Source organism: Miscanthus floridulus, chromosome 10 (genome assembly GCF_019320115.1).
Source record: "Miscanthus floridulus cultivar M001 chromosome 10, ASM1932011v1, whole genome shotgun sequence".
Taxonomy (NCBI): Eukaryota; Viridiplantae; Streptophyta; class Magnoliopsida; order Poales; family Poaceae; genus Miscanthus; species Miscanthus floridulus.
Window position 1 is genome coordinate 34317450 of NC_089589.1, and position 13247 is coordinate 34330696.

The 13247-nt window shown below is 51.6% G+C and overlaps 2 protein-coding genes and 1 pseudogene across 2 annotated transcripts; 1 reads left to right on the top strand and 2 right to left on the bottom strand.

The window, feature by feature from the left end:
- Positions 1 to 2997: 2997 nt before the first annotated feature.
- Positions 2998 to 5451, top strand: LOC136487183 (uncharacterized). Its single transcript, XM_066484312.1, has one exon. The coding sequence runs from the start codon at positions 2998 to 3000 to the stop codon at positions 5449 to 5451; it is 2454 nt and encodes an 817-aa protein (XP_066340409.1).
- Positions 5452 to 7013: 1562 nt separating this feature from the next.
- Positions 7014 to 8727, bottom strand: LOC136488382 (uncharacterized). The gene is made up of 3 exons (XM_066485335.1): positions 8341 to 8727; positions 8100 to 8298; positions 7014 to 7549 (listed from the first exon to the last, which is right to left on the bottom strand). The coding sequence occupies exons 1-3, from the start codon at positions 8725 to 8727 to the stop codon at positions 7014 to 7016; spliced, it is 1122 nt and encodes a 373-aa protein (XP_066341432.1).
- Positions 8728 to 8881: 154 nt separating this feature from the next.
- Positions 8882 to 11320, bottom strand: LOC136488383 (uncharacterized; annotated as a pseudogene).
- Between the last annotated feature and the right edge of the window lie 1927 nt (positions 11321 to 13247).

The window sequence follows — 13247 nt, forward strand, 5'->3', positions numbered from 1 at the left end:
CGACGTCGGTGGCGTACCTCGGCCACGTCATCTCCGCCGAGGGGGTCGCCATGGATGCGGAAAAGATTGCGGCGGTCGCTTCCTGGCCTACCCCGCAGTCCGCCCGTGCCTTGCGTGGCTTCCTTGGCCTCGCCGGCTACTACCGGAAGTTCATCCGGGACTTCGGCGTCGTCGCGGCGCCACTGACGCGCCTCTTGCGCCGTGACGCGTTCTCCTGGGACGACGAGGCCCAGGCGGCCTTCTCGGCGCTCAAGAGCGCCCTCACCACCGGGCCGGTTTTGCAGATGCCCGACTTCGACAAGGTGTTCGTGGTCGACACCGACGCTTCGGGTGCGGGGTTCGGCGCCGTCCTTCACCAGGGCGCCGGTCCCCTCGCGTTCTTCAGCCGGCCGTTTGTGGCGCGTCATCTCAAGCTAGCTGCCTATGAGCGTGAGCTGATTGGGCTCGTGCAGGCGGTGCGGCATTGGCGGCCGTATCTTTGGGGTCGCCACTTCGTTGTGCGAACGGATCACTACAGCCTCAAGTACCTTCTGGATCAGCGCTTGTCGACCGTGCCTCAGTACCAGTGGGTCAGCAAGCTATTTGGCTTCGACTTTGCCGTGGAGTACCGGCCGGGGCGCCTGAACACAGTGGCGGACGCGCTGTCCCGCCGCGACGCTGACCCGACCACGGCGCGTGACGCTACAGCGACCGCGGCTGCAACGTCGGGGCCTTCGTTCGCCTTCCTCGACGACGTCCGCCGCGCCACTGCTGCTGCCCCAGACGCCGTTTTATTGCAGGAACGCTTGGCAGCGGGGGAGCTGTCTGCTCCTTGGCGGGTGGACGCCGGTCTCCTGCTGCACGGCCGCCGCATCTTCATCCCCGACGCCAGCGACCTTCGCCATCAGGCCGTCCAGCTTGCCCATGGGGCCGGCCATGAGGGCATCCAGAAGACCTTGCACCGCCTTCGCTCGGATTTCTATATCCCCGGCGATTGCGCGCTTGTCCAAGACTGGGTGCGTGCCTGCGAGGTGTGCCAGCGCAACAAGACCGCCGCCATGCGCCCAGCGGGGCTGCTGCAGCCCCTGGAGGTGCCGTCCCAAGTATGGGCGGACATCTCCATGGACTTTATCGAGGGCCTGCCCAAGGTCAGCGGCAAGTCCGTCATCCTAACCGTCGTGGACCGCTTCTCCAAGTATGCGCATTTTATTGCGCTCGGGCATCCCTACATGGCTGCTACCGTCGCCCGCGCCTTCTTCGACGGCGTCGTCCGCCTCCATGGGTTCCCGACATCCATTGTCAGCGATCGGGACCCCGTGTTTACCGGTCACGTCTGGCGTGATCTCTTCAAAATGGCGGGCGTGACTCTTCGTATGAGCACAGCATTCCATCCTCAGACGGACGGCCAGTCGGAGGTGGTCAACAAGGTGATTGCTATGTACCTACGCTGTGTGACAGGTGATCGGCCTCGCGCATGGGTGGACTGGCTGTCATGGGCGGAGTATTGCTATAATACTTCGTTCCATACGGCTCTTCGCGCGACGCCCTTCGAGGTGGTGTACGGGCGTCCCCCGCCGCCGATTCTGCCTTACCGGCCGGGGACTGCCCGTACAGATGCGGCCGATGCTCTTCTCTGTGGGCGGGATGAGATGTTGGCCGAAGTCCGGCAGCGTCTCGTCCAAGCTCAACAGCTCGCCAAGCGCTACTACGACGCTCATCATAGAGAGGTGGAGTTCGACGTCGGTGCTTGGGTCTGGCTGCGCCTTCTTCACCGTACCGCGCAGTCCCTGGACCCTCGCGCCAAGCAGAAGCTGGGGCCACGGTGGGCTGGGCCCTTCCGCGTCCTGGAACGTATTGGGCGCGTGGCGTATCGCCTACAGCTTCCGGTTGGTGCGCGTCTCCATGATGTCTTCCACGTCAGCTTGCTGAAGCAGCACCGCGGCGACCCGCCTGCAGCGCCCGGTGCTCTTCCGCCGACTCAGGATGGCCGCATCCTTCCTGCTCCGGAGCGTGCGTTGCGCGCCCAGCAGCGCCGCGGTGTCTGGAAGGTTTTGATTCAGTGGCGTGGCCTGCCTGTTGAGGACGCCACTTGGGAGTCGGTCGCTGAGTTCAAGATGGCCTACCCGGAGTTCCAGCTCGAGGACGAGCTGTTTGTCCAGGCGGGGAGAGATGTTATGACCGGCATTCCCTATAGTCGCAGGCCCAACAGCGGCTAGGGAGGCTGCGGGTCAGAGGGGGCTAAAAGCCCATAGTTATTTTATTTTATAGTATTTTAGAGATAATTTCCTATTATTTATTAGAGAGAGGCTTATATATATTGTAAACACCCTTTGGGATTAATTAAGCAGAAACAACTATTGTTTCCGGCTTCCTCAGGGAGCCGGGAGAAACCCTAGCCGTCTTCTTTCTTCTTCCTTCCGTGAACAGTACCGCGGCACTGTAGCGGCGGTACTGTAGCGCCGCCATCCTCTGCCCTCTCGCGCCTGCGCAGCCACGGCGCCTCCGCGCCGTCTTCCTCGCTCGCTCAAGCCTCGACCTTCCCCCTCCCACTCATACGATCTGAGATCAGTTCCCGGTAGGACTAGGGTTCCTATCACCTTGATATCAGAGATTTCCAGGACGATGTCCACAGCTCCGCAATCCTCCGGCGTCCTGCCGACGCCGGTGTCGTCCGTTCCGCTGCCGTCCGCGTCCTCCGAACTCTCGGAGACCTCTGGCACCGCTCTCACCCTCGAGGGTTTAGCCGGTGTGATGGAACAATTTGCCCGGAACATGAATCAGATCGGCCGTACGGTGGATGCCCTCAGCCTCAACGTCTCCACCCTGCAGCAATCTGTGGCGGGCATACTTCCGCCGCCCCCTCCACCGCCCGCGTCGCAACCGCCCCTGCCACCGCCTGCGCCGATGACGTCCCTTCCCACGAGTTTCTCCCTTGGCATGCCGTAGGGCAGCCAGGGGGTTCCCCTGAGTCAGCTGCGGTGGCCAGCCTCGCCGTCGCCCGTCCCGTCGTGGGCACTGATGGGCACGACGCCGCCAGTCTACACGTCGGCTACCACCGTGACGCCGTCAGCCGTGTCCACCACCGTCGTGCCTTTGGCCACGGCGTCCGGGACGTTCTACGGGGGCACCGACGGGTCCCTGCTCTACGGCGGCGCTCCTGCCTCGTCTGCCGCTGGGGGCAGCGGCCACCCCGACGCCCACGCTCCGCCGCGGTTCTACAAACTGGAGTTCGCCACCTACGATGGGGGCGTCGATCCGCTCAACTGGCTCAACCAGTGTGAGCAATTTTTCCGCGGCCAGCGTACTCTCGCCTCGGATCGCACGTGGCTGGCGTCGTACCATCTCCGTGGGGCGGCACAGACCTGGTACTACGCCCTCGAACAGGATGAAGGCATGCCGGCCTGGGAGCGGTTTCGCGAGCTGTGCCGGCTCCGTTTCGGTCCTCCAACGCAGGGCACCCGCTTGGCGGAGCTTGCCCGGCTGCCCTTCACTTCTACGGTGGCGGACTACTCCGAACGCTACAACGCCGTCCTTTGTCATGAACCCGAGCTCAACGCCCGCCAGAAGGCCCAACTGTATGTGGGGGGCCTTCCCGAGCACATCAAGTGCGATGTGGAGATGCACCACCCACAAGACCTGCAAACGGCGATGTACTACGCGCGTGCTTTCGAGCGTCGCACGGCGGCGTTCCTCCCTGCCCTCCAGCAGTTGCAGCAGCGGGGGGGCCGCGGCCCACGCCCCGCGCCGACGACGCCAGCTGCCCTGGCCCCGGCCCAGCCGGCTGCCATTGCCCAGCCGGCTGCCCCTGCTGTTCCCGGCCAGCCGCGCATGATCCGTCGTCTCTCACCGGCCGAACAGGCAGAACGTCGTCGCCAGGGACTGTGCTTCAATTGCGACGAGCCATTTGTGCGCGGCCACATGTGCAAACGTCTCTTCTTCCTCGAGACGACCGACTACATCGACGACGAGTCGGCCGACACAGCGGCTGTGGACGGCCCTACAGCCGCCCATCCGGAGGAGCTGGCGGCTGACCACGACACCTCGGGCACGGCTAACGCCCTTGTGGTGTCCCTCCACGCCGTTGCTGGTATCCAGCCACCGAACGCCATGCTGCTGCCGGTCGCCGTCAAGGGCGCGCACTTCCTCGCCCTCCTCGACACCGGCTCGACGCACAACTTCATCCAAGGGGCTGCGATGCGCCGCCTCGGTCTCTCTCCCACTGGTGGCGAGCATCTACGTGTCACCGTGGCCAATGGTGATCGCCTGGCGTGCGAAGGGATCGCACGTGACGTGCCCATCCGCATCGGCGACGAGGACCTCGCCATCACCTGCGTCGGCCTCAGCTTGGGTGCCTTCGACTTCATCCTCGGCTTCGACTTCATCCGGACTCTGGGGCCCGTGCTGTGGGATTGCGACGCTCTCACGCTGTCGTTCTGGCGGAACGGACGCCGCGTCACGTGGCAGGGGGTGCCCGGGCCGAGGGCGCCCACCCCCCAGCAAGTTGTGGCCGCGGTCGAGGCTGACCCGCGACTGCCGCTGCTGGACCGTCTCCTCCTACAGTACGACGACATCTTCGCCGAGCCCACGGGGCTCCCTCCGCAGCGCCCGTCCGACCACCGCATCCACCTGCTTCCCGGGACTGCGCCGACGGCGGTGCGCCCCTACCGCTACCCGCAATTGCAGAAGGATGAGCTCGAGCGTCAGTGTGCTGAGATGCCGGCCCAGGGCATTATTCGGCCCAGCACCTCGCCGTTCTCCGCCCCGGTCCTCCTTGTTCGCAAGGCGGACAACTCCTGGAGGTTCTGCATCGACTACCGCGCCCTTAACGCGAAGACCTCCAAGGACAAGTTTCCTATACCGGTGGTGGACGAGCTCCTAGACGAGCTGCATGGCGCTCGCTTCTTCACCAAGCTGGATCTGCGGTCCGGCTATCACCAGGTGCGGATGCACCCTGATGACATCAGCAAGACGGCCTTCCGTACCCATCAGGGTCACTACGAGTTCCTGGTCATGCCATTTGGGCTCTCCAACGCCCCGGCAACATTCCAGGCCCTGATGAACGATGTTCTTCGCCCGTACCTTCGAAGGTTCGTGCTGGTGTTTTTCGATGACATCTTGATTTACAGCTCGTCCTGGGCGGAGCACCTGCAGCACGTCGGCGTCGTCCTCAACGCTCTCCGCGCCCATCGACTTCACCTGAAGCGCTCTAAGTGCTCATTTGGGGCGACGTCGGTGGCGTACCTCGGCCACGTCATCTCCGCCGAGGGGGTCGCCATGGATGCGGAAAAGATTGCGGCGGTCGCTTCCTGGCCTACCCCGCAGTCCGCCCGTGCCTTGCGTGGCTTCCTCGGCCTCGCCGGCTACTACCAGAGCAATACGTATATCTGTGAACTCATCCACTGTAAGTTTATAAGCACTTTCGTTGGCAGTGGCGGAGGTGGTCTCTGCTCTATGTCCTTGACTCCAAACTAAAACAATTTTAACATGTGTGGCAATCTTATATGTTGCAGGTATGATGTTGGTGCCTTTCTATCACATAGGTGGTTGAAATCAGGCGACCTGGTAATGAACTTGGACTTTCATTTTTGTTTTGTGTGCTTGTGCTGAAGGTGTTTCTTAACTCTAGCATGGCAGAAAGGAAGTGAATGTGGAGCTAAAGAAGGAAGCTGAATTTTTTGGGGACATTGTTTTTGTGCCCTACCTAGACAACTACGATCTTGTTGTTATGAAGACTCTTGCAATATGCGAGTATGGGGACTTGGCACATGATTCATTGCATTGTTGTTTAGCTGTTAACATCTTTAGCTATCTAGGCAGCATGATAGCATTTTATGGTCAGTCGGACCAATACTCATGTTGTAGAGTTCCTCATCTAACAAGTCACCACTAAGTAATATGTTCATTGTAGTTGGACCAATACTCATGTTGTAGAGATTTGAGTTTCAGTACAATCGCAAAAGAAGATTAGTCATGATGGAGTTGTTCATGACAAATATATGTTCTGGTCGAATTTGAATTGTAAATTTGATTTTTTTTACGGAAAAATACACAGTAGGGGCGGTTGGTACTGTAGCCGCCCCTACAAATCGATTTGTAGGGGCAGCTACAGTACCAACCGCCTCTACAAATAGTTTTGTAGGGGCGGCTAGTAACACCAGCCGCCCCTACAAATCGATTTGTAAGGGCGGTGTGGGAATCGCCCCCTACAAATACATGATTTGTAGAGATGGTTGGGTAGGGGCGGCTGGCCAAACCGCCCCTACAAATGGTTCTCAACTGCCCCTAAAAACCCTTTTTGACGTAAGTAATTTATGTTTGTAATTATGCAGGTGCTAATTCAGTTGATCCCACATTGGCACATGAGAAAAGTGGGGAAAGTCGATAAAACTCATGGTTTTGAGAACATACACGTGTAATAGTTATGAATAGTTACAAAACGAAATATTATGAACAAAACACTCAAAGTGTCATTTTTATAATAATAATATAACACATGTTTAATTTTCATTATGCCATCACACAAGTGTATATACAACATCTCCATGTAGAGTCTGATAAACCATTTAAAAATACCTAGGAACATCAACAAATATGGTATTAGTGAGATATTATTTGTACAATATAAATTGAATGGAAAAAATGCATTGTATGCGTTAGTAATGTTCTGTTACCTCGCCTATGGCGTTAAAACCTCCTTAAATACAATATTCTTCGTGAAAGTTCCATCCGCTATTGGGGTCTTCTTATCCTTATATTTTTTATTTGACGCATTCTTATTTTTTTCCCTCGGCATTCTTTTTAGCATTTTTCTTGTCCATCTTTTTGGCCTCCTCCTCTTGTGCCTCCGCATTAGGCGGAAGGGCAAGGATCTTAATATTGGTTCTTGACGTGGCTCTACACATCGCAACATACAACTGATCGTGAGAGAACACCGATGCGGGTAGGTACACACCCACGTTCGGGATAGTTTGGCCCTATGACTTGTTGACCGTCATGGCAAAGCTCAGCCTAATAGGAAATTGTTTCCTCGTAAACTAGAACGGGAACATCTTGTCATAAGACGGGCATAGTGGTATTCGAGGAAGGAATACCCGCTTCCCAGCATGCTGCCCCACCACAATTTCAACGTTGATTGTATTTCTTCGGAACCCCCGCACCACCAGCCTTGTACCGTTGCATAGCCCATTAGCAGGGTCAATATTCCTAAGCAATATGACAGGACACCCGAGCTTGAGCTTCAAGACGTGTGGAGGCAGCCCATTGGGGGTCAAACTGTTAAGGAACTCCGATGGATAGTAGTTATGTGGATCATCTACCGCGGAGTTACAACTGTGATACACCGTCTCGCCGCCCTGGAACATATCAATCATTTTCATATTGATCATGTACACCCAATCATTACGTGTAGATAAAATCGCTCTGGTGGTGATGTAGTCTTTGTCCGCCATGTTTGCATTTAGATCTGGAAAGATGATATCAATCAATGTATGAAGATCTTTCTTGGCATCTCCATAGTATGGGACACATATCTCGTCTAGAATACGTACATTGCCATCTCCGTTAACCTCTTCTGTTCCACCACCAATGCACAATAGATAATTTGCAAACCACGGGTCACTCTAAGCCCTCATGTTGCGGACGAGCTTTAGGTGGCGCATGGATTCCCCAAGATACGACCTTCGTAGAGAAGCACCGACTATTTGAGCTCTGGATCCTTTTCGCACAACAGGGAGGACCTATCTGAAATCCCCACCAAGGACAACAGTCTTTCCACCAAATGGTAGGTTTGACCGGCCCATTATATCCCGTAGGCTGTTGTCTAGTGCTTCCACATTTTGCCTCTGTCTTAAATGCCTCATCCCAAATTATGAGAGCTGCTTGCTGCAGCAACTTGGCAGTACCACTCTATTTTGTGAAGCTACAGCAACTGCCCTCTTGAAGAGTGAGAGGTATCTTGAAACACGAGTGAGCCATCCTCCCGCCTGGCATTATGGCTGTTGCGACTTCAGATGTAGCTGTAGCCATGGCAAGCTTGTCCTGGCTACGTAGTTTTGCGAGAAGTGCCCTATACAAAAATGTCTTTTCTGTCCTGCCAGGTCCATCCACAAAGAACAACCCACCTTGTTTGCTGTAGACAGTGGCCATTATCTCATCATAGGCAGACCTTTGCTTGGTGTTGAGTGAGTCGCACAATAGCACATCTTCGGGATTCTGCTCGACGCTAGCTTCCTCAAATATCTCATGAGGAATATGGCTGGCATCGTCATATGAGTGATCAATATCTAGAAGAGGAAATGACCTTATGTCCTTCCCCATAGACTACAACATGTTTCTAATGTCTATCAAAACCATTTGTTGCACCAGATCTGGGGATGGATGATTACGGTTGTAGTCCTCTGACATTGCATCGTAGTGTTTTTTCCACAACCCCATCACATCATGCAGCTCACAGAATACCAATATTGTTGCAAATAGCCTCCGTGGAGAGGAAGGCATCTGGAATAAAGTAGCTTCAGTTAGACATTCATCAAGTGTATTGTCTTCTTCGATTAGACCCCTCCTTTCTGTATCTTCATGGAACGAAGGTAGTAGCATGCCATCAATCGTCCTCAGATGTTCGTATGAGGTAGCACCAGCAACATTGTTCAAGAGAACACGAAGAAAGTAACGTTCTCCCTCAGCAGGATGAGCCGAGATGACTCTTTCAACTTGAAAAATGGAGTTTACATCAAAGTATGCTGTCAGCATTTACCCGATACAAGATTCCGTGGGCTTCCTCATGGTGCCTGTTTACATCGAAGTATGCTGTCAGCATTGACTCTTCTACACCTGGCCTATTAACTATCCGTTCGACCTTATCCCGTTTATGAAATGCCACCACGTGCATGTCAGGTAGATGAAGCTACAGCTGCTGTACTGGTGGATGGTTCTTGCTCAAGTCAAAGCCATATATCCTCCATAGTGCTTCTGGAGGCGTCACCGACCGGGCATCTCTATATTGTTTGATCTCATCAATGTTCCCTTTCTCGTCTGCTTTGTTGGTCTCCCTCATCACCACCGATGCCCTATCATGTCCCTTATATATGTATTTGAATAGATACTTTACTGATTTAATGCTCCCATAGGCCTCAACATTGATATGGCAGTTGAAGGTACATAGCAGGCAAGGGTTGTAAGGCACGACCCATTGATTGTCTAGGTAATGGCCTCAAACTTTTAGCGTGCGACCATCATTGCGTCGCCGATAGATGGGATACAAATCCTTTCCCTGTGACGTTGCCTCACAGAATGGGTGCGGGTAACAGTTCTTGCATGACCCGCGGCCAACCGTGCACGAACAGTATGGATTTAGCGTCCCGCAGGGACCATGCATCATATGCTTTGTCATCATCTTATAGAGCTCAGGGTACTTCTTATTTGGTAGCTTTGCACTGATAATCATGTCATATTGCTCGGGACATGTGAGCTTGTACTTCCATTCCATTATCAGCAAGAAGTGTGCATGCGGCAAGCCCCTCTTCTAGAACTCCACTACATATACGTAGGCCTTCACCTTCTCAAGTATGTATTTCTCCATCAACATTTTCCTCATTGCCTCTAACTTTGCTCTGAAGACCCGTGTGACGTGATCTATGCGGTCCTGTGGTGTCTGGCCTAGATAAAGTTCATTCTTGATCTCATCCTAGTTAGGGTTGCATGTCATTGTGAGGAAGATATTAGGTTTACCATACTTTCGCACCAGAGCCATTGCATCCAGGTATCGGCACCTCATATCATGGGGTCCTCCGATGAATGACGAAGATAGGATAGTACGCCTTCCGACATTCTCAGCAGATCCTTCACCCGAATGCATGCTGTCCACCTGGCCTTGGTATAGGTCAGCCCTCAAAGTATCATGATTGTTCCTCATGTAGTCTGAACGTGAGCTCACAATCTTGATATAGGTGTCGACGGCAAACTGCTGGAAAAGACGCCGGCCATAGAGTATTGGATTAAATATCCCTGGTCGCATCTGGAACTTATAGCAGTAGTAGTCGCGTACGGAGACACATGTATTCGAAACAGGTTCTACAGGGAGACATTGTTTGAATTAGTATCATGCATCAATAGAAAAGAGTTTATATTGCATTATTGAAAAGAGTTCAAGTTACCCCCATCATCGTCACCATTCTCAGCATGCTTTTTCCGGATTGCTCAAGCTCGATCAACTTGAGCCATAGTCACACCCACTTTTGGAATGCAGTTGTGCCACCCGAGCTCGCCCATTAGAAAGAACACCGGGTATGACAGTGGGTCATAGCATGCATTATATGAGCTGATGCCGTGTATAGACCGATCCTTCCCTTGCAGGAGAACACTATGCTCGAATTGGCCATGACGCTCACTCCCCTCAACCTAGACGGCGGCCACCTCTGATGTCAATGGCATGTTATATGTTCTCTGGTCAAGGTTCAACTCGACCCGGTAATCCTCGAGGTTTTCAACGTGTCCCATACTCCTTAGTTGCTGAGAGTAGGGATTCCCATTAAAGATACTAACCAATTGCTCTATAACTTCTCTGTCTTTTTGGGTGATTGCTCACGGCACTTGCTCATCCGATGCTCGAGGGATGGATCATCGTCATAAAAATAAAGCTCGAGGTGTCGCTTTTCGACACCATTTTCTTTACCAAATGATCGTATGTTATGGTAAATCTGCCCATGGGCACGGAATGTGTAGACACCACAGATTCGCATGTTAGTGGACACACGATCTAGGTGGCAGTACAGAGAAGTGAAAGAGAAGTGGCCATTGAAATATCTTATGTTTGCACGAAAGTGCCTAGCATTAGCGTCCGAGCTTGACCACAACCTCATGAGCTCTGGTGGTGTCTTAGGAGTTGAAAGATGAATCTTTCCACCCCGACAACAGAATTCGGGCAAACACACTCGAATTTCTTTGCGTTGCAGTGCTCGTAGTTCGGCACCGACGGTAGCATGTGTGACCCTGACGGGACATTAGCGTAAACCCTATCGTATGGATCCGGGACATTAGGCTCACTATTCTCTTCCTCGTCCATGTCAAGAATGTGCTCAACGTCGGTTCCCTCCTCGTCGTCTTCTAACAAATGTTGATGTGTTACGTGTTGAAAGAAAGTTTATGAAAGAATGTTTTGACTATTACACGATGTACCTTGTCCGGCGAAAAAGTACGCCTCATCCTCTTACTCGTCCTCCTCAAATATGACATCCTCATCATAGTCTATGCAACACGGCCACATATATGATGAGAGAAACATAATGGCATACAAAAAAAACAAAAAAAGGATAAATTTAATAAAGAAAATACAATCCTCGACCATAGAGTCTGGCGTATGAGCTTGTGCACCGTTTGGAGGCATTGAAGAGGTACCGTCAACTACAGACGATTGTGTCTTTGTACCTATGCAATTATTAGGTGGTGGAATTGGAGGTTCCTGGGTGACACCACCTGTAGTAAGAAAAGTTATGCATTTTTGGAATAGAAGAGCGAAGGTGAAAGTACCAACAATATATAGTGATCAAGGCTAATTACTGTTGTAAACCACACTCAGTTGAGTTGGGTTGTTCGAATCATTGCACTTTCCATCTGCACACCCTCTAGCCCTTCTTCCAATGTTTGCATCAAAAGCCTGATTGCAGGATAGAAGGGCATTTCTCTCTCCAGTGGTCACTTACTGCCTATGTATGGTTAGTGCCGCAGCCAATTCGGGGGTCTAGACTTCTGGATTTTGAAGTACAGTCAACACGACGTCAATAGGCGTGCCCCTCGATTCGGGTATTTCCATATCGTATGAAGGCGCTTTAGGTCATTGAGGTGAAGAAGGGAAAATAAGCTGAGGGTTAAAGTGAGGGCTCTCCATGGCAATTGAGTCTAGATGCAGATTGTTGGCTCGGTGTTCTCTCACCGCCGTATTGTATTTTTTGTTGATCTCTTTTCGTTTCAACTTCTTCTCTTGTGGAGTCATTTGCAGTTTTCTTGCAGCATTTTGTGTTGCATACAAGTCACGCCGCCTCTTATTTATTAGCACCTTTTGTTCAGGAGACAGTGAAGCCCGTCGTGCTCTATCTAGTTCATGCTTACGCTCTTTTGGACTCGTGACAATATTGTCGATGGAATTGGATGCATTTACAACACCTAAATGTAATGAGAAAAAGTACGGTCTCAATGTCTCATCCATGAAGGACACACAATAATTCAAATTGTGTGATAATAAACTTTACACAACAGTGTCAGGTACAATGGTGTTCAAACTCCTTTAGTAATTAAAAACAAAGCCACGATTCTATAAAGGCGTACCCATTTCATGAACAGTGTTGATATCCGTCTCAGTTAAACTGTTGTCAATATCACCAAGAGGGGGTGATTCCTCGTTTCCTCCGATGCTGAAAGGGATAGGACCGTCTAAAATTTTATTGATATAATAAGTATCCTACGGCACCACGGAATTTTTTACCGTAAAGAAATCAATAGGTTTGCTATACCCTATGATTGGCAAGTCTCCTTTGGAGTCATTTGTAGCATCTTTGCAGACTTTTTGGATGCCTGTTTTGTGCATACAATTCACGTCGTCTCTTATTTAGTAGCGCCCTTTCTTCAAGAGACATTGTAGCTTTTCTTGCTCTATCACGATCACGCTTACGCTCTTTTGGACACGTGACAAGCCGGTTGATGGGACTGGGTGCATATCCAGAACCTATATATCATGAAATGACATCTTAATCAACGCATGCTAGGACGGTGTCTAAGCACACCCGTAAGAAACTAACACAGGCACGATTCACAAGAATATCAGGCAAATGATATAAAAGTGTACCCATTTCATGAATAGTACTAAAAGGTTTCGTATCATCTACAAATATAACCATATAATTAAAATTGAACCATACGATAAGCAAACTATGACGACACGATAATTTTAGGCGCCGCACCAATAAATACTTTTATTAGCAGAATAAGTAACCTGATAATTGTTGTAAGCCATTACTATAGGTTGACTGCCTATGGAGCCAGTCACTATTTTTGTCTGTTTCATTATGTGTTTTCGCATCTGTAAGTTTAAACATAGTAATTGTTATTAATTATAACGCGTATGGCAATTAAAATGACACTCAACAATACCACCATACCTGTTGAATGGGTAGCCATATTGTTTTCAAGATCAACATTCTCTTGGTTACTCATCTTATACCTCTGACGGGGTTTCTTGTTTCTTTCACTCCCCTTTTCATCAGACATTGTTGCATACC